The 27,492-nt window shown below is 42.6% G+C and overlaps 2 protein-coding genes across 4 annotated transcripts in view; one reads left to right on the plus strand and one right to left on the minus strand.

Annotated features, from left to right (window-relative positions):
• Window positions 1-5,699, minus strand: part of ZDHHC3 (zDHHC palmitoyltransferase 3) — a 35,922-nt gene extending 30,223 nt beyond the window's left edge. For 2 of the 3 annotated variants that reach the window (XM_088521073.1, XM_088521076.1), the window contains exon 1: window positions 5,638-5,661. The gene's annotated coding sequence lies outside the window, so the exon portion shown is untranslated. Of the gene's footprint in view, window positions 1-5,633 lie in introns of all 3 variants that reach the window. The other variant, XM_088521074.1, reaches the window with a different exon arrangement.
• A 1,831-nt stretch (window positions 5,700-7,530) lies between these two features.
• Window positions 7,531-24,448, plus strand: EXOSC7 (exosome component 7). Its single transcript, XM_010216450.2, has 8 exons — window positions 7,531-7,666; window positions 7,816-7,917; window positions 8,517-8,611; window positions 12,594-12,759; window positions 17,139-17,209; window positions 21,803-21,926; window positions 22,583-22,738; window positions 24,314-24,448. Exons 1-8 carry the CDS (start codon window positions 7,610-7,612, stop codon window positions 24,416-24,418), a joined length of 876 nt encoding a protein of 291 aa, XP_010214752.1. The 5' UTR covers window positions 7,531-7,609; the 3' UTR covers window positions 24,419-24,448.
• The last annotated feature ends 3,044 nt before the right edge of the window (window positions 24,449-27,492 follow it).

A 27,492-nucleotide genomic window follows, 5' to 3' on the forward strand; every position in this document is an offset into this window, starting at 1 on the left:
CAGTTTACTTCTTACATCCTTCGCAGAGATACTTTGGAAAACAACTTCTCTGGACTACAGTTCATTGACACTATGCTAATAGCTGATAAGAGTAAAAAGTTAACTTTAATATTGCTTATCAAGAGGAAACAAACATACATTACCAGTCTGGTTATACTAGGAGCCGCTAAACTAGGTAAGGCAGATAGATATGTCTTAAAAAAACAAAATAGGGGATATAGATTGAAACTTTAAGAGAGACCATTTTGAATTCCATTTCTGTATGTGTAAAGCATAACTGATTATAACATCACATATTCAATCTCCCTTTGCAACAGAGATGGGAGAATATGTGCTGTTTTCTGATTAACAGGCTATGAACCAGTGCTGCTCCTGCCACACTGTCATACAGCTCAAATCTAAAACAAGCCTGTCAAAACTTGCCAAAGCAAGTGCTAGCAGGAAAAACATGGAAATATCAATATTCAGTATACATCTCCTAATGTAAGTCCTAGAAAGCTTTATCTGATCAACAGGAAGGGAATGAAATAACCCAGCTATGCTGAGAATTTCTGGCAGCCTCCTGCAGACTGACCAGATACCAATCAGCATGGCAGTTTTCAACCCAATTTACATGGGCGTCCATGGAACGTCAACGGGACACAACTAGCTGGACTATGAAAGGCAGCTAGAGGGAAAAAAAAAAAAAAAAAAAAAAAAAAAAAGGAGAAGCCCATTATTAGCAAGCTTTATTTCCACTAGAATATTTTCAGGATTGAGTTGAAAACTACCTCTCTCTGGCTAAAACGGCAAAAGCGATAGGGAAGGATCAGGCACAGGGATCTTCTGACTGCACTGAGGAGCCGCCTGGTGACCCACAGCAAAGTGTCACAGGGCAAAGCAAGCACCACGACCTCTGTTCCCGCTGTCCCAGGAAAGCAGCAGGACTACGCCGTGCATGGGGATGAGTAGGGGCAGCTTCCCTCGGGCTGCAGCTGACACTCACAAAATCTCAGCTTCTCCAGAAGCCTTCTGCAATTACATCAGACTTGCAGTTCCCACACTGAAGAAAAGTGGCATAATGAGATCACATCATTTTAAAACATCATGAGGTTTAAATTTTTTTTTTGAGGCTAAATGCACAAGTTTGGAAATCTGTTGCAGGGGTGGGGGACACAAAGCCCAGCAATAACCCCGTTACAATGTTTTCTGCATATAAGAGGAACAAGTGACTTCATTACAACTCTGAACTACATCCATGGTTTTAAAAACTGTTTACATTTTACACGGTTATTTCATTATTTTGATGGGGCCATGACCAAGAGCTGAGTGAAAACAGACACTTAAGAGGCGAGAGATTTTCATGGTTTTTATTGGAAGCACGTTGTTAGCAGTGAAGATTTAACTGTAGTTGTGCCTTTCCAAGGAATACATTGGAACTGTTTCCTACCCTACTGTTAGTGGCACAAAAGCTCTCAGGAGTGTTTGCGACAGCTTTCTTGGCTAATGTCTGTATCAGCTCTGTTTAACCAATGGAAAGGAATAAATTGCAATGCAAAGGAATGGAGATATTTGATAAACGATTGCACCACCACTATGATTGCACCTACCACCAAAACGATTGCACCTACCAGCCTGAGCAAAGGAAGACAGAGACGATGCAGTTACTGTCCAACGTAGAGCAACACAGAATCTGGACAGATAAGGGATTCATTCGCCATCTAGGAAGAGGATACAAATCAAAAGGGCAGTAACGACTAAGAATCTAATCCCAAACTTGGTGATCTTGATAAGCTTTTCACCAAAGATCTGCAAAGATCTAAACTAGTTTAGAAAACTGTCATTAGGTATAAACCACCAGAAAACAACCACCACCGTAACCTCCTAACTGCTGTCAGAGTAGCAAGAGCTTTGGAGGAATTCTCTTACTTCTGCCAGTTTTCTGATAGACAGAATAAACAGGAACTACTCAATCTATTTCAGAAAAGAAATATCAATCCTGAAGTCAAGAAAAAACACTATTTTTGTGGCATTGCTGGCTATTTGGAATAAGGACCAGAAATACGGAGCAACCTTGCAGAAAGGATCACACTGGGTTGCAGAAAGCAACAAATGGGGACGTCAGGCTTTCCCCCAGGAGCAGCAGGTCCTCTGGGCAGACACATGGCCTGCTGAGATAAGAGACAGGAGGAGCCTTCCTGGTCTTCTTTCCAATTCTGATGCTGACTTGGGACTCGAAATAGCAAATCCATGGGCTAAGGGAATTTAAATTCTCAACGTGTATCAACCTTAAAGAGGAAAAAAAATAGAGGAGGAAGGTCTATCTAAACAATTAGTATTACCTTTAGCATCTACTTTAGAAACTATATTGCCTTCATGGCATGAGGAATATATTTTCCAGAGAAGCAGAGAAGGTTTTTTTTTTTTTTTTTTTTTTTTAACTAAGATGCTGGCAGAACCATCCCAGTCTAAAGAATATTCTGAATACTGCCTTTTACAGGAGAAAAAGTATCCTACCTACCAGACACACCTTTGCACTCACACAGTCTAACCCAGGATCCGGCTCGATCTTCCCCGCTAAAGACCCCCCTCTACAAGTGTGAACAAGTCACTCCATTTCTCTGTATTTCTTCCCCCACTTGCAGTCTATATTTCTTCTGTATAATTTAGGGGGAGCTTTGCAGACATATGAAATGCCATAAGGCATTTTAGATTTTTTAATCTGACACTTGGACAGGGAACTTTACCCGATACAGGATACCTGACATATATTAAAATAAGGTGTTGATGAAGCGGTGGGGAAAAAAAATACCACATCTATCTATCCTGAAAAAGCCTGAAGTAAAAGTCATTATTATCACCATCCATTTTGAGATTTTAGGGGTTAGACTGGGATAAAGCTACACTGATACTGAAGAGAACAAGAAAAACCTGCACATTCAAAGCTGTTGTATGATGCAGCTTTTAAAGATGACGTAAAAAAATTCCCATCTGGCAAACATAGCGTTCCTTGCTGTGGTCACTGCTGCAGTAGTGAGGACAAGCTGTCCTCCTGTCTCCATAAAAAATACACCGTGCACATCTGTGTGCGTTCTTTCTGCTACTCTTTCAAATACTGACCCTCAGGGCGCAGGGTAACTTCAGCATCAAGTGTCCCATGTCACACCGGACCCCAGCGACTCAGGGAGCTGCTGCGGGAAATGCAGACGTGCCTCACTGCTACCTCCCTGCATCTCCAGCGACAGCCTATGGAGTGGTACTCCTGCCTTCCCATCAGGTCATGTGGATGTTTCATTGTCTTATTTTCTTTCCCGTTTTATATAAACTGCACTGTACTTCATTTTCCCTTTATTCACCCATTGTTTCCATTCACTGTAACATCTGAACACTGCAGTCCTTTAGCTTCAGTCCCTTTCAGCTCCTACTGCAAAACTTGCAGCTGAACTTCACACAGAAACCATTCACCAGGCTAGCAGCAACACCACCACCAAGGGCCTTGCCTTTCCTCCTGTTACAGCCTTCCACTGCCCAGAGAGTATTAATGCTGGATCTCCCATGTCTTTATTTGCCTGCTAAGGTTCCCAAGCAGTGATTCCCAGTATTTTTTCCAGTCAAATTCTGCTGTTACAGCCTTTTTTCTCTCCTCCTCACTCCTCCACCCCCTGGCTGCTTTTCACTCATTCCCCTCCTGCCCTTCTCCCTTAGGGTGACGGCTTGTGCATGGGCTGCATGCACCAGGCAGTGTCCAACACCTGCATACACAAGTAGCGCTTCCTCGCGCACTGCCCGTCAATAGGTCCACATGTCACCCGTGGACCTGCTGCACTGCAGCTCCGAGGAAGCTACAGGAAACTCCACTCTGCTCGCCTGCACATCCTGGGATATATGGAGCTCTCCTTATGGAAGCTGTGATTTCTCTTCTTCTCTCGAGCAACCTGAAGGTTCAGATTAGTGGCACGCACATGTCCAGCAGGATGCTCTGGACCCTGTCGCTCCCTCTGGGTTGCTTTAGCTTGCTAAACACAGGACAGGGAAACCAAAAATTGATGACAGGTTTTTATGTTGCTGCATTTTACCCGCTCTCTTCAGCCAGAATGACAGAAAAACAGCAATTCCAGGATCTCAGCCTAAGCCTAAGGTCGGCCTACACCGCACGAAGCCCAGGCAGGAGAGTTAAGCTCAGTCAACTAGCGTCTGCGGAGACTGGCCGAGCCACTGCCGGGCCGCTTCCAGACCTAAGCTACTTGGATGCCCTTCACCTTCACCACGGTTCCCTCTGCAGCAGGCACGGACATATCCTGGCACGGCTGCCTGAGCAGGTTACCACGAGATAAGGGAAGCCCGAGGAGCTCACCCAGAGCGGGCTACCATCGCACTGCCTCCGTCCTCGGCTGCTCCCCTTTGCCAACGCTGAGCGAACAGCTCAGAAAAAAAAGCCACAACTACTTGGGCACAGCAATCCTGCTGCTTCTATATGAAGATTACAACTTCTACCCGGTGCTTGGGTTAAATTACAAGTCATTTTAAGGGCCTCTTACCACCGAACAAATGACTTCAAATTAGCAATCACACCTTGTCTATTACTATAGCATTTAAAATGAAAACTCAAAACGCAAAAGAGAAACATAAATAATACCCGTTACATGTTAAGTGCTGCTAGAAATAACGTTAGCTTTTAGGCAGATCTTACATTTGTTCTTTTATAAAGCCACACAGCATTTTTGGGTCACATCTTCCAAGTTTCAATGAATATTCAGTGCAAGCAGAACTTACAACCGGGGGCAACCCCACGGCTGTGCCAAGCGGTGCCATCTCACTGGAGCAACCCTAAGGGCTACACCGACGCAGCCACACCACCAGAGGGGCTGAATCTCAATCGCACTGGGACTCTCTTCTCAACACGCACACGAGTCAATGCGTGGCTCCACTTATAACGGAACTATGGACTTATAGCGCTATACAAAAGACCTGCTGTTTTCATTAAGCAAATTGACAACACAGCACTTGCTACCACCAGTGACCAGAGCCGGACACAGTTGCATAACCCCTTAGGCAACATAAACCCCTTCTCCGTGACGCCAACCCCGCAGCACCATCACCTGAGTTTGGGCAAGAGTCACCTTACCAGCAGAGCTGACACCTGAGTCTGGGCAAGTCACCTTTCCTGCAGAGCTGACACCCTGCAGCCTTGCTGCACCGGCAGCGTGGCACGCAGGCTCTCCCTTCCACACCGGCAAACGTCCGGTAGCACTGCTGAATTGGGGGAAGCTCGGGCGTCCGCCAGCCAGAGGGCAGGCACGTGAAAATGGGGATTCTGCCCCTCGGTTCCTACGTTTCTCAAAGCTTTTGCAACAATTCATCCCAGGGCTTGCTTGCTCCCAAGGAACACTTTGCAGAAGCACCCCGGAAATTAACCAAAGCCAGCGGGATTCAGAGCCTCGGAAAACGCCGCCCGCGCCGAGGAGCGGAGCCGCCCAGCGCCGCCGGCCCGCGGTCCCGCCGCGCCGGCCAGGCCGCAGCCGCCCCGCTGCACGGAGGCGGAAGCAGCTCGGGGGCGGCCCGAGCCCCCTCGGCCGGGGGGCCGCGAGCGGGAGCCCCCGGGCCCCGAGGGGCGGCCTCCCCCCGCGCCGCCGCGCGCCGCCGCGCGCCGCCACCTACCCCACAGGCCGCCGCCGCCGCCGCGGCTCCGGCGCGCGCGCGCCCCGCCGCCCCCGAGCGCGCGCGCGCCGCCGCCGTCACCGCCGCGCGCGCCGCCGCGTCCCGGCGCGCGGCGCCCCCCGCCCGACAGAGCGCGCGCACCCGGCACCGCCCCCGCGCTCCCGCCGCCCCTTACGCTGCGCTCGGCCGGGGGGAGGAGGAGGAGGAGGAGGATGGGGAGGAAGGGCCGGCGGAGAGGAGGAAGCAGGAAGCGCGCGGCGCCGCAGGTGTGTGTATACATACATACACACACACACATATCTATCTATACATACGTATATATATATATGTCTCTGTATGCGTGTATTCACCGGGGCGCTCCCGCGCGAGCCCCGGGCGGGTGGTTTGCAACGTCCAAACCACCCATCCTAGGGGAGCACACGGAGTCACTGCCGGCATCCTGGATGCAGCGGCTGGTAGCTGCGTGTGGCGCTCCCCATTATAAGCCGCTGTTTCCAATGTCTGCAGCTTCACCGGGCATTAATCATGCGCTGGGAATTCTTAGATTCCAGGTGCTTTCCGTGCAGGGATCTTTTTTTCCCCCCAGTTTCAGCCAACACATATCATGCCTTTGCCATGAGGAGGGTAGGGAAAAAGACATTGCTTTGCCCTTGTTAACGAATGTTGGCAGCCTTTTTTTCCCTCTCTCCAATAACCTTCACTTTGATTTGGGTATTCAAATATACCAGGGCCAGGAACCTTTACATCAAGGTGATGCCTTTTGCCCCGCCTGAGAAAAAAGAATCAAGATCTGCACTTCCTCCATTGGAAAACTGCTGTTTCCCCATGAACGTGAAAGATTTGCTAGCTGGGCATCTACCTGTGCAACTACCTGACTCACTTCAGGCCGACTCCAAGCGTTTTCGATGAGAGCGATCCAGAGCAAAACTCCCCCGATGTGCTTCACTCTACCAGAGCGCGGCAATGCCTCCACGCTCCCTGCGGAAGCAGGCACTGCCAGGAACGCTTCCCTCACCTCACTGACCCAGGAGCCTGGGCAAGGGGAGCGGGAAGCACCTGCAGAACCTCTTGCTTTGCACCACCAAGGTCGCAAGTCACCCTTGTAAGCCGTGGCTCTTCTTCACTCACATGTTGAAAATAATTTAAAAATAATACACCAGAGCTATACCAAGAACATGAAGCTTACAACATTAATCACTGTTAGGAAACAATGAAGGCTGTCAAAAAGCCTTAATTTTTGCGTTAACATGTAATATGAGCTTTTAATTGCACTTCCCATGCTACTTTCCCAGGGATATCTGGCACAGTAACAACAGCATTCTCCTAATGAGAACATTTTTTCCCCCGTTCTGGTACCAACCTGCGGTGATTGCTGCATGCCACTCAAAGACCTCTTTTCTGAGGTAAAAAACGTTTATCTTCTCATTTTTTTAAGGTACTTAACACTGCGCAGGCCCTTCCCAAACACTCATGTGCTTCCACAGCTCCTCGGAGTAGCTGTTACCTTGGCAAAGGGCAGGCAGGGAACGATGAACCACCCTCTCGGGTCCGAATGAATTTTCGCTTCTCGGGTGGCGCACTGCCCAAAGTGCTAGGCGGGCACCGTGTCTGCAGCAACGCCGGGGGCTGCCGCTCACTGCACCCCAACGAGCCAAGAGCCTAAAGAAAGCCGGGAGAAACAGCCCCCATTGCCTACCCGCCATGAAAAGAGTTTGTGGAGTGGTGGGGGGGGAAGGACCGCGCTCGTGACAACCAGGGGAAGGGGAGGAAAGGAGGGTCGCGCACAGACTCCACACGAGGAGGGATGGCGGCCGCGGCTGCCCAATGGCTGCCGGCGCGCGGTAATGCGCATGCGCGGGGGCGGCCCCGCCTCAACGGCCCCCGCGCGCCGGGGGCTGCGCATGCGCGCACGCTCCCCTCCCTCGCGTGCGGCTGTTGCCGGTAACGGCCGTGGCGGAAGCGGAAGCGCGCCATGGCGTCGGTGGTGCTGAGCGAGGCGGAGAAGCTCTACATCGTGCACGGCGTTCAGGTAGCGGCTCTCTTACCCCGGGAAAGGGGGTCTGGTTGGGGAGGATTCGCCTTGCGGCGGCCCCTCGAGCGTGAGGGGACAGGGCGCGCCGCGGGCAGTGCTCGGGCGGCCCCAGGAAAGACCCCCAAATCGCTGGTCCTTGTCTTTAGGAGGACCTTCGTGTAGATGGCCGCGGCTGCGAGGACTACAGGTGTGCTGAGGTGGAGACAGATGTTGTATCGAACACAAGTGGATCTGCGAGAGTGAAGCTGGTGGGTAATTGTGTTTGGCTGGTGTAGGCTTCTGGGTTATGAGATTGTATTGATAAGCTAAACCAAAACTGGGGGGGAGGGGTGGGGCGTGTGCATCCACCCATCACTAGCTGAAACTATAGTCCCTTAAGGTAATAATGAAGGGCTACATAATATACTTGTTGAGACTGGCTTCATTGACTTCAACTGCGTTTACTGTAAAGTATGTTTGGAAAGCCCGTTGTTTAAAATAGTTTACAACTTAATCTTGGGAAAAAATGAAATCACTGTTATGCCTAATCACTGTAAAAGTAATTACTTCTTTTGGAATAGCACAAGGCTACTTCCAGCGTGTTTTGACTTGGAAGAAAACATCCTTTGCAATGTTAAAATGTTTTTCCAGCTGTAAGTATTCCCAGAACCAAAACAATAAAAGTTTGCAGATACTCAATGTCTTATTAACACAAGGAAGATTTTATACTGAGTGTGATTTTTAAGCTCCCTGTAGTGGAATGATAAGCGCAAATAACTGAGAGGTAAAATTGCCAAATAGCTGTAGGTGTCCAAATTAAGGAAGTGAATATATTTCCCCTTGTATAATATGTCTTTTGTGTTAACAGGGACACACTGATATTTTGGTAGGCGTAAAAGCTGAAATGGGTGCACCAAAGTTGGAGAAGCCAGATGAAGGCTACCTGGAATTCTTTGTTGACTGGTTAGTACACTAAAGGAGAAGAAAAAAAGATGTAATATTTGGAATAAATGGCTGATCAGACCTTTACTATGCTTTTCAATTTTATATCTCAATTTTACCAACCTGCTATTAGGATCTGAATAATAAAAGCATGCTATTCTAGAAGTGGAGATGGCTCAGAAAGCTTATGCAATTTCTGCAGAGTCAAAATGAGCAAAGAGGTAGGAGTTAAAGGATGAACCAGGTTAAATAAAACCACGCTGAATTGCATAGCATCACTACAGCAGGAAAAGATTAATAGCTTGATTATGCCTGTATTTAACTTGCCCTCATGGTTGTAATGGTCACTGCAAATGGAGTAGTAGTTGTCCTTAATCCTTGTAGTGCTTAAATTATGAAGGAGGGTAGAAGAATATTGGAAACTTCTGTTTTCAGGTTGCTTTGAGATAGCAAGGTGACACCTTATCACAGACCGTTTTCTGTCTGAAAGCACAGCATCCCTGTCTTGCAGACTTCCTAAAGCTCTCCTTCTTCATGAAATAATGCTTTTTGAGGACCTGCTCGTGAAAGCCTTATCACTGACACGTTAGTTGTTCTGCATGTAACTTTTCAAAATAAGTTTTCAACTCTGACACTAGACCAATATGCAGATTATAAACATCTGCATGTATGAGAGCCTCTAAGGAAGCAAATATCTGGTAGTATTCCTCATCTAACTGGCTATATCACCCTTACTGTTTGTATGTTTCTCTCATTATGCAAACTGATGTAAGATGCCTCTGTACACTGCAAGATGCTGGTTCCCTCTGGAACCTGTGTTTTGTGGAGGGAAGGTTTTACCTGTAAATTAATACTTTGTCTATGGCTACTGCTAGAGAAGCATTGGACAGGAAGAAACCCTTCTCAAATGCAGTCCTGTTGCGGAAGGGAGCTCGATTTGACTGTGCATTATAAAACTTCATGTCCTGCATTGTACTTCCTTGCTCCTGGTAGATTGGATGTGAATCAAGTCAAAGGCAGAAAGCTTCGGCCCTGCTCCTCAGCTCAGCCTCGCACTAGTGTCATCCCGTTACTGAGCCGGGTCTGCCAGCAGAGCCCTTCATGTCTGGCGTTCAGGTGGTGGGGCTGGTCAGTGGCTCAGCAGGGACAGCTCTGTATACAAACAGGTAGCCTGTGGTATGAGGTCATTTTTGTGGTGCTACTTTCACGTGTAAATGAATCCTAGGAGAACTTCACCTCGTTAATGTCAGGTTGTATTTCGTAGCTGGTAATCTTTGCTTCTCTTAAAGTGGTGGTGGGGAGATGTGCAGTAATGTTGCGCACCACAGATCTTGTCAGATGTATAGACCGCGTAAAGCGGTCCTCACTTTCCATAACAACACAACTACAAACTAAAGCCTGAGTTTGGGGGAAGTGACTACCCTTATATAATAATTATGTGATCAGGGAAAGATCATCCCTAGCTTCCAGAAATATCCTGTGGGTAAAATGTGATGTTCTGTTGTCACAAACTGTTTGTTGCAAGGGAAGTGAGATGCTGACAGTATAGTAACTGCTGGTGCTTTCCCAGGCTGCCACTGGGTGGTAGTAACTGAGCAGAATTTGATGCCCTGCATTCGATGTTGAAGTTGTGCCTCAGAGATTCTTTTATTTCATGTTTCAGTTATCATTTGTGAAGTAAATAATCATAATGGTTGGAGCCACAGATGAGAAGAACTGAACTGCTTTGAACAAAATGTATGATCTGAAACAAAACAGCAAGAGTTTTGAAAGGAGAAACCTTTAGTGGAAGTATCCTGCTTTAGCAGGAGCCTAGATTAGGCAATGGGAAACTGAAACTGTTTGAATTTTTTTTAGAGTTATATTCTCTTTGAAAGCAGAAATTTTGTGCTCTACTTGGCCACTACTATGCTCTTTATGTTCCATAAAACTTTTTGGAATTTTCTTCTATTAGCGTGCTAAGCAACCTTTTTTTATTATTATTTTTATTTTTACCCAGTGTAAATCACTAATCTTCTATGAGCATAGGGTGGCAGTATTTACCATGTAGTTGTTTTAATATTACCCTGCCAACTTTTTTTTTTCTTTATTTCCCTTTGAAAGGAACCTGATACATTAAAACAGTAATGGAATTAAGGTGCACTAAAACTTGCAATGATATCCTACTGGAATCATACCAGCTGGCAAACAAACTGGCTATATGTCCAAAACTACTGTATTTCATAATAATGTGGTATAGGCTGAGGTTTGCATAATTCTTAAATTATTCTTTGGAAGCGTAATGCTTGTATAACCGTATTTCAAACAGAACAGTTTAAACAGAGCAGTCTTGTTGATTTGTATATAACCTGCTTCCATGGTTTAGTGCTTGTTTAATACAACCTAAAAGCCAGACTTAGCTGTATTGCCAAAATTATAAGGATCATATCTAAATAATATTTACCTTATGGAATTGGAATCTAATCTTGCACAACTACAGATATTAGTAGTAGTGTCACACTTTCAATAATCATTAAGGTAGCAAATATAATTTGGAAGCATAGATCAGAGCTTGAATGGCAAATTTTTGTTTCACTTTGTTCCCATCTCCCTACCACCATCACTGTGTTTAGTTTGTCCCTTCTATCAGCAGACTGAACTAACTCTTAGAAAATCCATGTACTCTTCCTGGCTTCCTGAATCTTCACCAGTTCTGCAAAAGCGTAAGTTAGGAGACCTACCGAGGGCAAGAATTTCCCTTACAGATTCCACAATCTGGTTAATATGACTCATTTGATTGCTATAAGACATACATAACTAATGTGGATCACTGGTATTATGGGGAATGTTTGTTTGTTTTAGATGAAGGGCTATATTCCCACAGTTTGTTCCCTGCTGTGTGTTTGCATTCCCATGGAGTTCTTTTTGGAAGAGCAAGGGACAAAATATGCATGAGAAATTGATGCTGGGTGGTGCCCAGCCAGTGGAATTCAAGGTTTTGCTATTAGAGATTTTGAACACATCAAACTGCTTCTTGGGAGCCATCTGTTCTACACAGTCCTGTAAAGCAAGAGGTCAGGCTAGTTTGAGAGTAAGATCTGCAGGAGCTCGTAGAATGCTCTTACCCTCTCTGTAGAGAGATTCAGAACACTTGATTGTTATTTTGTGTTTTATGTGTTTGTGTTTATGTGTTTGTCATTTATGTGTTTGTCTCATTTCTGTTCTACTTCATTGGAAATTGAAGAGATTTTTCTTTTTTTTTGTATAATCCTGTTATCTTTTATTGATTAGAAATTTGTTCTTAGCTCAGTACAGGGCCGTGGCACCCAAAGGCTTTCTTGCATGGCTACTTGTAAACAAAGTTCATTTTGTTGGAAATGGGGAAGTGAAGACTGCACACTTTTGTCCATTCTGTTTTCATTTTTTTGGGGGGGATGAGGAGGGAAAATGTCCTTTAGTGGGTGCTTTCTCTAAGCTAAATTAAAAAAGATAATGAGATGCTTTTGGACAGTAGCTTGACAGCAGAGAATACATTCATTAACAAAATTGCCAAGTAAAGTCAGGCAGTCATGTCACTTTTTAAAAAAATAATAAAAAAGGCATCCGCTTGTCATATTGTCACATCTTCCTCTTCTTATCCAATAAATGGAATCTTCATAATGTAACATTCGTCTTTAACAGGCTTAACTTATAAATATTTTGGATTTTTTTTTTCCTTTGTGGTATGGGGTGAGAGATATAATTGAAGATAATGCTAAAAAATAATCTTTGAGACAACACTCAGTGAATTCTAACTTGGGAACTACTACCGACAATAGTAGAATTGAATATATCTATGTGCTGTTACCAACCTAGGTACTAATTAGCTGCATTATGATACTGTTATGCAGAATGGTGATAATTTCTTTACAGATGGTGTGTTTATGCTTGTGTAAATAAATTCCTAGCTATTCTTAATATTTAATAAATGTTCTTTGGATAGCAGTTGCTTCAGAAGTGATTTTTTTTTCCATTCTCTGTCTAGTTCTGCAAATGCTACTCCTGAATTTGAAGGCCGGGGAGGAGAAGAGCTTGGCACAGAGATAGCAAATACCCTCTACAGAGCGTTTAGCAGTGAGAGCTGCATAGATTTGAAATCACTTTGTATTAATCCCAGAGAGCACTGCTGGGTTCTCTATGTTGATGTTTTGGTAAGTAAGGAAATAAAAATGAAAAAAGACTCAAAGAAGTCTTCAAGGTACTAACTGAATTCACATAAACATGTATATTGTCATATTAAAAATGTTTCTCATATAATGCAACATAATGTTCACAGCATGGCCATCCTCTTGAGAATTTGCTTAAAGGAGTTACTTGCCAGATGTACTTGCAGCACGTTCTTTTAGTCTTCTGGAGACCGTGGCTCCACTGCAGAGGTGAAGAACCACTGAATAGTCTAAACGTGCCTTAGATTAAAGATTGGTTAGTTTAGACTGATGAAGAAGTTACCACTGAAGAAGGCCAAACTGTTCCAAAGCTAGGCAGATTCCAAGAGCAACTGTCTCCTGCTAAATGTAAGTGAACACATGTAAGGGTTAGGGTAGCATCACTTTCCGTTATGTCTACCCCTTGACGCTGTTATTAATCCTAGTCCTCATGCAATAAATGAGAAGCTTTTCTGACAAGAAGGTAGATTTGACTTGGACACTTTTTTGATAGAAATTGAGTGTAAAGTTTTGTGTGAGTATGGAATGCACAAAAGAAACTGATTTTTTTCTTACTAAAAAGATGAAAATTAAACTTTGTGCATGCAAACTTTGTGCATGCAGCAGCTCAATTCCATGCATATTTAAAGCTTTTTGTCATAGGGATTTAAAATAGAAGTCTGGGAGTCAAAGACTCTCCTCTCTTGAGGTTTATTTCCAGCTCTTACGGGTCCGAGACTGAATTCCCACTTATCAAATGTGTAAATAAAACTGTCAAGGAATCCTACTTGGTGAAATCAGTTAATGTCTTTGAAGTGATTTGTAAAACGATAAGATGCATTGACAAAAACATCAAATACAGGGTTTTGTTAAACAAAACAGAAACATTCAGACTGAGACCTATATAAACTTGCAAATGTGTCCATTAGGCTTTTTGAAAAGCAGTAGCATTAGCCTAATTTTAGTGGAAGTGGTACATACTGTGATTTAGTCTGCATACAAAACAATAGACTATGCACCACTGCTGTGTGCTTTAACAGTTCCAGCCCCAGCTGATTGGAGCCTGGCATAGCTTAATAGAGAATGAAGTGCTAGTTCTGAGAAATTACACTGTGGCCTCAGTTACTAGGTAGTTGTGAGCAGAGGTACAGAATATTAAGTGCTGTGTTTGTTTAGGCAGTGTACTGCCTCTGCAGTATAAACAAACAGTGTCATAAAGTTGACTGCAGAAATGCTTGTGTACAACCTTTGTATGAGGGAGTACTGCTAATTTAGAGCTCTTGGATTCTTCTTGGACAAATGTGTTGGTCTCTACAGCTACAGAGCACAAGCCTTGGCCTTTAACACAGCTAGTTGTATGAGAATTATGAATATGCCTGAAGTTTTTAGTCTTTTCTTTTAGTCTAGTTATTTTAGTCTTGATTTATGTTTTGCTTTATTTAGAGTACCAATAAACAAAATCTGTTCTTCATTTCTAGGACTCTAAGCTTAGTGAGTCTTTTTAATGTAACATTTTGCATGAGCCCCCTAAAGAACTGCTGATGTAGTTAGAGTGAAGACACTTAACATCTGACTCTCACTGTTTTTTTCTTCCCAAGTCCGTGTATGCTGTGCTAATGCATATGCATGCTAATGTTTTGAAATATTTGCACTGTTTTCTAAATAGATTTATATTGCATATACACATGGTTCAGAGTGTTTATGCTAGATACAGGTGCTTGATACTTATAGATTTTCCTCAATCTTTTTCTGCCAAATGCTTGCCCTGTTTTAATATGGAAGTATGATACTTGTACTAATTAAAAATATTTTAAATTACTCTCCATCCGTTGAGGTAGAAAGCTTGATGAGAGTCCTTTGGATGAGGTTTTCTGTCTAAATTGCTAGAAATGACTCACATGAGTGCTTATGTGCATAGTTAAGTTAAGAGGAAAATAGTCCTTAAATCTCTCTCATAAGACTTGAGAATATTGGTATCTTGTAGTCAGATAAAAAGATAATAATTTTCATATCTCTTGCCCTAAAAGACAAAAACTTCACAAGAGTGCTGTGAACCTGGTATATTCCAATTCTATGTATTTCAACTGTACAGTTTCATAGAAGCATCCACATTCAGCTCCTATCTGTAAACAGAACTTAAGATATTCATTCTCAAAATAGAAAGCAATATAAACAATCAGGCAGCTTATAAGCTAAAAACAACTCTCAAATACTCTTTTAGTGGTCAGGGTATTCAAAAGGTGGTTTAATTGCATGTATTCATGTGGGAGGTACTCAGAATGGAAAGAAGATAACTTAGCTCTGTGCATGCTCATGTGGGCTCTGGGCTGCTATTCTGCAATGTGCCTTGTACTTTCAAAATACATGTATTATCTTTTTTAGTAATAAAAGAGGGGGTCACTTTCCTGTGAGCAGCTTGTGAATATGGAGTATCTCGTACTGCAAAACTACAATCTGTTATCATCCACAGTCTCTTTCCCTGCTCTTTCTTACCCCACACTCCCCATTTCATAGTTCCTGATTTCAGAAATAGCTTTGGGGAGTTTTGTCATGGTGTGTTTGACACACATAGAGCCTTGTTCACATAAATTGCCCCAGCAGTCTGCCATGCTGAGCAGGGAGAATTAAACTAGTGCAATCTCGCTCCATTCCTCCACCCCTTTCCAGCACATTTATGTGTGTGTGTGTGTGTGTGTGTGAAGAGAATTGCTAGATTTTACTGAAATTTTAGTAGTTCCCTGCTGAGCACCCTTGAGAGGATTTCTGGTTTTTTTTTTTTTTCTTTCCCTATTCCCCCTGTCTGAAAAAATATCTTAGGGAAACCTCTCCTTTTTGAGGAAAGACTTTATTTAATGAGATGCCTACAATGTTGTTTTCTTTCTTGCTACCCTCAATATTTTTCCTAGCAGTAGATTAAAAATGTGTCTTTAAAAGAAGACTCCTTTGCTTCCTGCAGTTTGAATAGCTGTACACCCTTTCTTCCCTTCTTCAGAAAAAAAAACAGGAGGGGGGTCCCCAAGCACCATGTGCTTCAGCCAAGAAGAGAGTGTTCATTCAGTTTGGAGGAGTTGTATCATGCTTCATACAATAGGTCCTTACCCTATAGGTGCCACTGCACTGTGGATAAGACTTCAGAATAGCAGCTTCAACATAACCTAACCCTAGCAACAGTAAAGGCACTTCCCATTATTGTGTTTGAGTAACAAAGATATTGTGAGTTTATTGCATTTTTGAGTAAAATCCAATAACTACTGAAAGGGACAAGTTAGCCTCCCTGTATCTAGCAGCAGTTTTCAAAGGAATAATTTGATCACCTTTGTATTCAGCTTTCTATCCTAATTTTTTTCTTCTACTTCTTCCACAATTTAGTCTGGTTTGTTCCCATTAGGAGAGTTTACCTCGTTCTTAAATGGGCTTTGAAGAACAATCAGTTTTGCAAAATTACTTTGCTCTCATCACAGACAGCAGATGGATGTAACGGAGAAGCATCCGTACATTCTTGCCGACACAGGTCCGAGTGCTCACTGGGGCTTTGTGTTCACATGCGCACAGGCAGCGTGGAGTGGGGCTTGTCAGACACCTATTGCCTGGCTTTGGCCAGGTACATTTCTGAGCTATCTATCAGCTTGCAGAAGGTATTAATGGTTGTGGGAGTCGTGCCTCTATACAGGGTGCAGTGCTAGTTCTCTTCCTCTGGCTGTTCTCCTGATGCCAAGGTGCGGGGAGGGAGAAACAAGCTAGGCTCCCCTTTAAGGCTTTATCCAAAATATGTTATTGTCACAAGTGAACCTTGAAATAGGATTTCCTTAGACCTTTTTAAACTACAAGAGAAACCTCCTGATGAATGCTTTTGCAAAGAAGAATTAGTGAATAAATCTGGATGTACCTATACAAACCTATACATTGTATAATCAGCTTTCTTTATTAAATAATTCCATGCTGTACAGCTTGTGATTTCTGCATTATTACTTTGAGAACAGTGGGATCGGTTGGACTTGTCTAGGTGATATTTGAAAAGATTTTTCTTTGAAATGAAGAACACCAAACTAATTTTCTTGATTTGATGTTGATCAAATTTATCAAAAAGATTCTAGTCGTCATCTAGTTCACAGCCTTAGCACAAAGAGGAGGTTGAAACTAGCAGTTTCATTTCAGTCTCTGTTCTGAAGTGTTAGCATGGATACATGCTCTATCTCACCTATTTTGCATGAAGCTGACACACGTAGCGTTTGTTTTCATAGATTTTTAAACACAACTTTTAAAAATATGTATATTTTCTGGTTATTGTTTTTATTCCTTTTAAAGTAAGTTTAAGTAAAATAAAATTTTGATGTGTAGGCCCTAGTCATACCTTCTTTTAAACAGATTATTTTTTTGCTCCTCAGTTACTGGAATGCGGTGGGAACCTTTTTGATGCGATCTCTCTGGCAGTGAAGGCAGCTCTCTTCAACACAAGGTAAAGCACAGATCTTCTTTCATTTGGGTGGAAGTGGCATAGAGAAAATGAGAACAGTGTTTTCTGTGAGCTAAGCATCTTTAATTTCTTTTAAAAGAAGTCAGAAGCAACTCTCATTCAGATGCATGGCAGTTTGTTTGCATGAATATTACATGAGCTAAAGAAGTTTATCCAATTTCTGATAATCTTCACCATTAGTTATATGCTCAGTTACACTCAGACTTGTAGCTAAGTCCTTGCCCCTCAAAAGCTTATGCTGGCCCTAGGCTTGATTGCAAGTTGATGCTTTGTGGTCAGAAAGTCATCATATCTACAAGTATGTGATGATCCTGAATAAGAAGGCCTCTGTCAGTACAACTACCAATGTATAACTATAATTTCCCATTTGTGATGTTCTTTTATTGTTAGGCCACAGTTCTTTGTGAAGCTAAGGGAAAAAATGGTGATGGGAGTTTGTGGGAAGGAGGAAGTGGTGTGCCTTTAGAATGACTGAGGTTCATGTGTTTTGGTTCAGGGAATGGAAGAACAAAATGAAGTAGGATCACTAAGTGCTCTGTGCATTTTGAGGATAGCATCCATTAAAATATTTTTTCTGATATTTTTATTTTCACTATAGATGAAAAGGAGTTCAGAGTTTCACAGCATCTTTGAGAAAGGAGCTAGTGAAGGGCTCTGAGAAATCTTATGTAGCAAAAATACGAGCTGCACATGTTAGACTGTTACAAGCCCAGATGTTCCAAAGCGGATTTCACGTCATTCCGCAGCTCTAAGTCAGAGCTCTGCGGAAGTCCCTGGCACAGTTCTGACTTTCTCATTAGGGAATCAGTACACAGCACTGGAGCTGGAAAAAAACATGCCAGAAAGAAGAGAAAAATATGCTTTTGAAGACACAGGCAGTATGTCAGGTCATAGGCATTTCAATTAATGAGGAGAGATCCCTCTGAGACTAAAACTTGTATATATTGCTCAGAAACTTCCCACGTTAGTCAGGTGCTCAATGGTACCTTTTAACAGTAGATTGTTTCTATAGCATTAAGTGTTCTTATGTATGCAATAATTCCCAAAGATGTGAAAGTACACTGAAGGGGGAAGAAGAAGTGCCTACATCTTTGTATGCAAGCTGCCATGATACAAAACTCCCAGTTAAAGCAGTTGCTTCCATGTGGGTTGGTTTGCGGGTCCAAGACACTTATGTTATTTACATTATTTACAATATAATTGAACCTCTTTCCTTGCTTTAACCAGATTCTTAATAAAACCAGAATACTTAATAAAAACAAAAGAGTATATGAAAAAAAATGTTGCTGTTGGAAGACAGATAACATGGACAGTGATTGTTTTAATGATCTGCTTAATTTTGTTTGTTCCAAAAACTGTCTCCTATATAATCTTTGATTTGTAGACACACATCTTCAGTCTTACGAAAGTAGGCTATCAAAATGAAATACTGTGCAATTTAAAATAACTTTAAGCTTGTTGACTTTGACCTGCAAGAAACCACTCTGTTCACTTAAGCAAGAAATGTTTGTGTGACTAATCTTGAAGTGCTTTAAGAAGGCAAAAAAAAAAAGAAAAAATTAATGAACTCAGAAATTTAATGGAATTTATGAAAGTGAAAAGCCTCATCCACTATCCCCACTTTGCTTTAGTATCTGCTGAATTTCCTCTGGATTAATGCAAGGTTGTTTAGAGTAGCTGTCTACTCTTCCTAAAATATTATTGTCCAGTTAAGGCTTCACAGAATAATTATATTTTAAAGATTTATAATCAATTTAAAGATCACTTCAGATTAAGTGCTTTGAACTTAGCTTGACATCTCTATCTTTTTTTCAGAGTCCTACTTGCTCTTCATAGTTTGTTTACAACCAGGCTTTTGTTACAAGGGTTTTCAAATCAGAACCAGAAGCAGGGAGTTCAGGCTGCTGTGAGGTTGTGCTTTATTTTGTGCCTTGAAGTCCTAACTTTTTAGTTTTAGTGTTCAAATGGGCATTTGAAAAGCTCAGCATCATCAACTTGGTCATTGAAATCTAGCTAAAATGAAACCATTTTACAATATCCAAGGAGACACACTTCCTTAGGGCTAAATAAATGCACTTCAGGAACTTTACATAGGAATTACAGGATTTAAATCCATTGCATTTCTGCCCTGACTCATTGTGTCCCATTCAGACCTGGAGCAATTAAAATATGGCTGTTTTAAGGGGGAATATTTAATCTTCATAATTGTCCTTTGCTCAAGATGTTCTAAAAACTGAATTAAAACTGTGTCTGAGAGGTAGCAGATACCAAAATTTGTTCTTAACTATGTGTCTCCAAAGCACTTAAGGCTGTATTTATCCATGATCAAAGCAGGTATTGCCTAAATATACAAATAGCTTCAGTTCCAGGACTTAACATTAAACTCAGGCCTGTGTGGTGTGCTTAACTGGGGAGATAGAAACTAGATAAAGGTCAAAAGCTACCTAGTTTTTAACAGCATAAGTAGGAAAGCTGGGTCTCCAGAGCAGTGTTCAACTGCTGCACAAATTTCTGCACCCATTAGTTGTGGGGTTCACGCGTGCAGAATAAACATGCACAGCTAGTTTTTTTCCTTAAGATAATTTTTCACAAACCATGAAGAAATCTCAGGATTTCTGGGAATGGTCCTTATGCTACAAACACTATCAGCTTTGCCCAGTAGGATCCTTTGGTTTGGGGTGTACGTCCCCCACTTTGCTATGCTCTCGAGACATTTGTATTTGATCAGGTATCTTTCTGCCTATGCAGTAATTCTGATCCATGCATTTATCTCTTCCATTTTTTGCTAAAACAGCTTCTTGCGGGGATTTTTCAGGTATTAATTCTGGCAGCTTAGGATGCTATGTCTGATTGTTGCAGAGCATGTGTTGCTCTGGTATCAAACATACGATTTCTTCATCTTCCTTTCAGTTTTAATACTGCTTTGGCTCATATTTTTTTGCCTATGCTGTTGTCTATTGGCCCATGTAGCTTGAGGGTTAGTCACCTTGAGATTTTACTCCAACAATTTTAATGGGATATTTTAGTTTAAGACTAGGGTTTGCGTTTCTGTTGAGTTCTTATATAGTTCTACAAAGCATTTTGAGTGTCATTTCATGGAGAAGTTTATGATGTAGTTGTTGTTCTTACAGAAAGCTTATAGCTTGGTTTGGGTCCACAGCATGTAGAGAATTTGTCTTTCTCCCTAAGCAAGATTAGCTGTTGTGAAGTGCTTGCCTCAAGGACTCTTAGCTATGGATAACTGAAATACTTTTTCAGGGAATAACAAAAATCCATTTCCTTTGGTGCAGATAAAGTTCATTAAATCACTCCCAATATTCTTCTCTCTCAGGAAAGGTCCGGTTGAGAATGTGTAAAAGAATGTAACCTCCAGAGTCTAGTTATATGACACAATTCTACTGTAAAAGTACTAATATAGAAACAATTTGTGGTTGCCTTCCACAGGGTTACTGAAGTTGGCTTTCCAGGGATGTCTTGGAAGTATTTTATGTTCTCAAGTGCAAATGTGTAAAAGTGGGAGAAGTTTAGCTGAGCTCTGTGTGTGGATTTACTGGCCAGTAAGGCAGAGTGTCTGGTCTGCCTATCCCTTTTGCCAGTGGATGCAATGCTCTTCCTGGTGGACACTTGGATTTCTCTGCAGCTGTGACAACTTGGGGTGGGAAAGGCAAGTGACCATTTAAAAAAAAATGGGATACAAGATCCTGGAGTTCTTGGCTTCTTGAAATACCATCTACTGCTAAATTATTATAAGTGTTTGTATTCATTATGCTAAGAAAGCTGTATCAAATCTCATGCAGAACTGCCATTAAATGGCTATAACGTGCAGGGTATTCACCACTGAGAAGAAGCCTGTGTAGCTCATAGATAAAGATCTTGACACTCACAATAGACAAGCAAGTGTCTTGGGCTTCTCTCTGGGTTTTTATCCCTGGTACTTGTTTTTGTTTGTTTAGCTCTAGAGTAGTAGAGACTTATGATGATTTCAGGAATGACAGTATGCTGCTGACCTGCTAGAGAGGGGGAATTTTACTGGTGTCATCTTTGCACTTTCCCTCAGTCTGTGTAGTTAGTGTCATCCCTCCTGAGCAGCTTTGCTGCTGGTTTTTTGGTGCTGGTGTCGTGACTTTGCCAAGCAATGTCATGCTGTAGTTCTGACAGCCTCACTGCTGTCTGCAAGCAGGGGAACCGCAGTATGAGGGGATTCCATTTTGATTACATCTGCTATTTGCTAAGGAAGTCTATGCAGAAATAATTCAAAATTGCAATGTATAAGCTCTGAAAGGCAGCACTGAATCTCGATTTGCTCCCCTATGACATAGTACAGAATTCAATTTAAAATCTAATGCTTTGAATGATGCATATAGATGATGAAATATTTTCCCACTTGATGTTTACGTGGGCTCAGGGGATTAATTGTTAATACTTTGGTAACATTCTAGGTTATTTTTTTCTTCTCACATTTCACCTTGTTTAGAGAAAAGGACATTTCTTGGAGTTGAGACTTACAGGATGCCTGTATTCATTATCTGTTCCGAGAGTGATTTTTTTTTTTTGCATGTACTTTTGTTTCCATAGAATACCAAAAGTGCGTGTTTTGGAGGTGGAAGAAGGCTCTAAGGAGATTGAGCTCTCTGATGACCCCTACGATTGTATTCGACTCAACGTGGACGAGGTGCCCTGCATCGTCACGCTGAGCAAAGTAAGCTGGACAGAACTGGACCTTCTGCCTGGAGACTTCAGCCCACATGAGCTTCAACTGCTCTGTGGTTTTCTTTAGAGATAAACTGTGAATTGCAGAAATGAGAGGTGTCCAGGATGTGTATGTATTTGTTCAGCCTTGCTGCTACTTTGATTAGAAGGAGCTTTTTCTGAATAAGGGTTTTCTCATTCTGACTTGCAGATTGCCACTTCATGCATTCTTCAAATCCCTTTTTGCCAACAGAATTGTTCGTTATGCATTCATCCTCATTGCTCAAGAGGCAGAGCAGCAGATACTTCAGTAAATTACAACAGATGAGAATGGTTGTGAGCGTTGAGCAATCTGTCTGGAGTCACAGAATGGACATATATTGCTGGGGACACAGCTCTGTGTTTATGGGCGTAGCACTTTCTTTTCCTTTCACCCTAGTGCCATGCTTAGCTCACCTGAGTTACGTACGTGCACCCAGACTGGGCTCAGAAGCTGCTCTTGAGGACTGTGCTGTCTGTAGACTCAGCCTCTCAACAGCACCAAGGATCATGCAATGTTGCAGTGCAGGCTGGAGATCAGCTAGCAGAGTTGGCTGCTGCTGTCAGCTTCTCCAAAAGAGCTTAGATATCTGCAAACTAACATGTAACCTTGTCACTAACTTGCAGATTGGGTATAGGCATGTGGTGGATGCCACCCTTCAGGAAGAAGCCTGTTCTTTGGCCAGCCTGCTTATTTCTGTGACCAGCAAAGGTGCTCTCACTTGTATGAAGAAAGTGGGGAAAGGCAGCCTTGATCCAGAGAGTATCTTTGAAATGATGGAGGTGAGTTTTGAGCAGTTTCTGTCTTGGATGGTAGTGAACAAACTGGAACTTGAGTCTATGGAAAGCTACAATAAAGACTTCAGAGCACCAGCAGTTCTGCTAGTGCACAAAGGGACTTGCTGAAGGTCCCAGGCAGTTCCTTTGAAACAGAATCTCATAGGAATGGAAGTTATTTAAAACTTTCCGTATGCCTAAAACGTGTGGTTTACATTAATGCATACAATTTTCCTTTGCTGTGGTTAAGCACCTCACAGCTGTAAAGCATAGGTTGATAAACTTTAAGACATTTTTAGGGAATGTTTCTTCCCTTGTTTTTTTTTTTCCCCTGAAAATCAGAGAAGATAGGGAAACGTCCCTGTAGAACTAGAGATGGTACTTCAAGGTGCTCATACATTACATTCTGTTGTAACAACTCATTTTGTCTTGTGATAAGCTTACTGTTCTCATTTTACTATTGTTTGTCTTTGCTACTTTATTGAGTTTTTGATTTGCTCCTACCCCATGAAAATACTGTTATCTGACTGTTGTTCACATCCACATGAGAATTCAATTTTAAACATTTCTTCAGGCTGTTCTCAAAACTCTGAGTTCCAGTATAAATTCTCATGCCTGGCCTTGGCCTTAAGCAGTAGACAGAAATGAGTTTTGAACTTTGAGTCAGAACAAAAATTAAATACTTAAAACTGTCTTTGTTTTCTAGAGATCCAAAACTAATATCAGCATAGCTCTAGTGAGGAATGCAGAAATTGGAGCCAAGCTTGAAAACAACTAGTTTCAAATGAAATTCCATGTTGAGTAGATAAGGCACTTATCTGTTTCATGCCGTAAATCCATAGTGCTAATCTTGGTGTATCCATGGGGTATTTATTTGCATTTAGTGAAGTCGCCCCCACTTAACATCTGGGTAGATGCAGAGGAAGTTCATGTCCAATCTGGCATCCTGGGGAAACCAACTGTGTCCAATACTTGTGTCTTCCTGATGGCTTTTTAGTCTAAGTAAATGTCTAACTAAATTCTAACTAAATGTCATACAGGAGCTGAGGTTTAGTCTGTACAGCTGCTATGAAGAGATGGATGTTTATGTCAGATACAGGTTTGTGGTGGAAGCTCACTCCCATATAGATCATCTGATAACTAAATGAAGAAAAATTTTAATCAGAGCCACTACTTTGATCATCTATCTCATTCCACACTGAAGTCTAACTAGGAAACAAAATACTGTAGTTTCAGGATTCAGCTGCCTCATTTTGTGTGCTGACTAATCTGAGTGTGGGCTTGTGTCCAGTGGGAGTTTAACTTGTACCCCGAGCAATCCAGTGGTGCTCGGATCTGGCATTAATGATCACAGAGACCCTTTCAGAAGAAGGGGAGCACTACCTTTATGCACACCTTCTTTGCAAAAATTAAATTGAGACTTACAGTATTATTTTTCTCAATTAAAGCATGTTTTTCTTATACCAGCTGGTGTATATTAATCATTAAGGGGAAAATATTTGTCAAAGGAAGTGTTCCATTTGAGTTATCTTCCTGTTAACGAGCATGTCTCAGACTTGTTTTGCTTTCTTTGTATTGCAGACAGGAAAGAGAGTAGGCAAATCATTGCACACATCCCTACAGAAGATTTTGGATGAAGAGGAGAGTTTGGGAACCACACGGCAAAAAGTTGGATTTCTAGGATGAGTTTCTATTAAATGTTCAAAGGTTTTCTAATTCGATTGTGCAATCTTGTCTGTTTTTATATGGAAAAAGGATATTTTTGTTCCAGTACCTGCACCCTTCCAGCTAAGAGGCTTCTAAAATGTTCCTAGGCCTAAGGAAAGCTACGCTGAAGTGTGAATAAGCAAATTTGTGGTGCTTTCCACCTACATGGGTGTCTGCACATAAGAAGCACGGCAAGAGCAATAGATGCAATTCCTGGGAATTGCCTGGTGTAGCCTCCAGGTGTGGGGATGTGCTCAGTGTGCAGCACAAGCCAGATTTGGGGCCTTTCAGGACTTCTTTTTTTATTTTTGTTTCCCGGTCACATAATTCTTCCTTACTGGGGTAAGAAAACTGTGTCTGGCAGAAGTCTTCCCTCAAATTATCTTATCTCTCTTTGAATTAAATGCGGTTAAGTTTTCCTATAAACACAACATGGTCCCAAGTTTCCAATTTCTATTTTAAACCAAGGTTTCTTTACTAGCAGAGTCCCTTTGCCAGTGGGTACAATGGTAACATAGCTGAAATCTCATGGTCTTTCGGGAGACAGGCATAGCTAATGTAGGAGGGAAAATAAATGAATTGTGAGGAATTCAGTGATTCAGCTGGAAAAGCGCAGTTGCTGTCAGGAATGATCCTTTGCATCCTGCACTGAGGCCAGAGCTGCGTGACAGTGCTGTCCATCTCCACCCCTGTCCTCCTGAATCCTAGGGCGTAGTAACACGGTGAGGAAATGCAGGTGTCTGCAAAGCAAGACAGTTGTATGGCTTGGAATAAGAGGGGTGCCCTTGTCCTTCTGTGACATTCTCACAAAGGCAGATTCCAAATGGATTTCATCAAAGCTAGGAAAAGGGAGAAGGCTGCTGTTCTGAGGCCATCCCCAGGCCTTCAAAGCAGTAGGTGCTCTGCCTCAATTGGCAGGTGCAGCAACGAGCAAGAGCTCTTCCTCCTGTGGGGCAGGAGGAAACAGTGAATGGGGGAGTCTGAAGAAACAGCTGTTTTTCAAGAATTCGAACAAACATTAAGGCAGAAGCTCTGTGGTAATCCAGAAGTCACTCAGCTCTTACTCAAAGTGACTTCTCAATTTCCTATTTTAATTTCCTACTGCCAGATTAGTAAAATTCTGTTGAATGGAAGATGGGGACTGCTGGGCAGAAGGGGAAGATTCTCTGCAAAAGAACTGCAGATCTAGGGCAAAACATGGTACAACTTTAAATTAATAATCACGATCATGTTAAAATATATGGTATCCTTCAGATGACAAACAGCCCTTACCCTGGAGCTAACGTGATTGTACAAGGTACCCTTAATGTCACTGTGTGCCTGGCACCTATGGGTAGCCATTATATTAAACTGTATGATGAACAGTCATATTAAAATAAATAAAAATCAATCCATAAAATTGGCATATGATGTCTGTTTCAAAGGGATTTTTTTTCAGTACTTTTCATAATGGGTTATATAGGATATGCCCCGTACTACTGTGGAGAAGAAGTGACGATGAATATGTATAATTATCTTTAAACCCTGCTACAGAGTAATTTTCTTTTGGGCAAAGACTAACTTACCAGACTCTTACAATAGCTGTGGTCTGCTCCTGTCTGGGCAAAACTACTTGCAAGAGTGTGGAAGAAAAAAAAAAAAAAGCTGAAAGAAGAAAAAACATTTACATTAGTTGTTTTGTTTTGTTTTGTTTTGTTTCATCATGTATTGTTTAATTTTTCAGAAAATAGTTAACTAAATGAGGTCTGGTCATAAGCCAGAGCTGTTCTCTGGACTGTTGCCTCTCTGTTGCCCATTTTACTGTAGTTCTGTGGTTGGGTACCCAAAAGCTTCCCAGCGCTACCTCTGGGGTGAATGTTGTAAGGTGTTAACTACTAATCAACGTGGTTCTGCGCAGCCTTCAGCTGAATGAAGGAGCCCCAGCCATTTCCATAAGTTACTGATGATACTGTTGGCTCTATGGCCACTGGGTTTCATGGCCCCTCTCCTTTTAAAATTAAAAAAAAAGAAAATGTTTTCTGAGAGTTGGGGGGGAAAAGCCTTGCCATGTTTTCAAGGGCATTACCTGGCATCCTGGAGGAGGTGAACGTGCATGCATTCCCTCTATGTTTCTTACTAGAGGAGGGAAATACGGAGCCCACCTGGGCTCTGGGCCATGTGCTCAGGTACCTGAAAAGTGAACGGTTGGCACGTGAGCATCTGTGCTGGGCACGGGGACGTCTGTGGAGCTGCTCTGCCTGCAGAAACGGCTGCCCCAGGCACCAAACAGGGGGGAATAAAAACTTCCCCAGTCAGCAGGAGAGATGTCAGTGTGAGCTGCCACGCTGCAAATGTCAGCAGTGCCTCCTCGTGCCCTCCTCTCTGTGGGATCTGTATGACCCAGGGGACGTAAAGGACCTCCTGAAGGTCCTTTTCCTGCCACTTTCTGACTGGGGCTGTTTCTACCCCCAAGCTGTAAGGAGTGGGCCAAGCCAGAAGCAACAGCTTCCAGGGGGGTCTCAGCAGTCCCTGGGGATTCACTGCCACCAACTCATCTCCTCAGGGAATAATCAGAGCTCTGATAGGGAGAAAAGGGCCTACAGCTGTCCCGGCCGACACATCTGGAAGCAGCCTCTGAGGCTGTGGTTCTCAGGCATGTCGAGGACTGGGCTGCCCGTTTTTTTTTCCGTTTAACCCATCCCCTCCATCCCCAAACAAAAATAGCAGTAAGAGATTTTTAATAGAGGCTTCAACCAAGACAGCTCCTGTTCCCAGTTGGGCTGGTGGAAAGTTCCATGTGTTGCTGTGCAGATATTGCCACGTTTTCGTTGACTCGAGTCCAGTAGAGCTAAGAGGAAACATCTGTGGAGCAGGATAGCTCAGTGTTTGTCCCAGAAATTTTTAATTGCTTCTGTTGGGAGCGTCGAGTGGCTAAAAGTTGTGCATTAGAGCTGAGGAGCCCAGCAACTCCTCCTGGGCTTTTACTTGCATTGACATTTGTCCTTTTATTTTTTCCCTGTGTATCCCAGCCTAGGGTTTGTCTGACAAGAACAGCTTCCTTGAAGCAGAAGAGG

The sequence above is a fragment of the Tinamus guttatus genome, unplaced genomic scaffold, assembly GCF_059628265.1.
Source record: "Tinamus guttatus ecotype Peru unplaced genomic scaffold, ASM5962826v1 Tinamus_guttatus_pri_ptg000115l, whole genome shotgun sequence".
Classification (NCBI taxonomy): Eukaryota; Metazoa; Chordata; class Aves; order Tinamiformes; family Tinamidae; genus Tinamus; species Tinamus guttatus.

Excerpts from the sequence above, each read along its gene's own strand:
- EXOSC7 (XM_010216450.2), top strand. The coding sequence starts at position 7,610 with ATGGCGTCGGTGGTGCTGAGCGAGGCGGAGAAGCTCTACATCGTGCAC. Across the intron at positions 7,667-7,815 it reads ACATCGTGCACGGCGTTCAG|GAGGACCTTCGTGTAGATGG; the intron begins GTAGCGGCTCTC and ends CCTTGTCTTTAG. Across the intron at positions 21,927-22,582 it reads GCATCGTCACGCTGAGCAAA|ATTGGGTATAGGCATGTGGT; the intron begins GTAAGCTGGACA and ends ACTAACTTGCAG.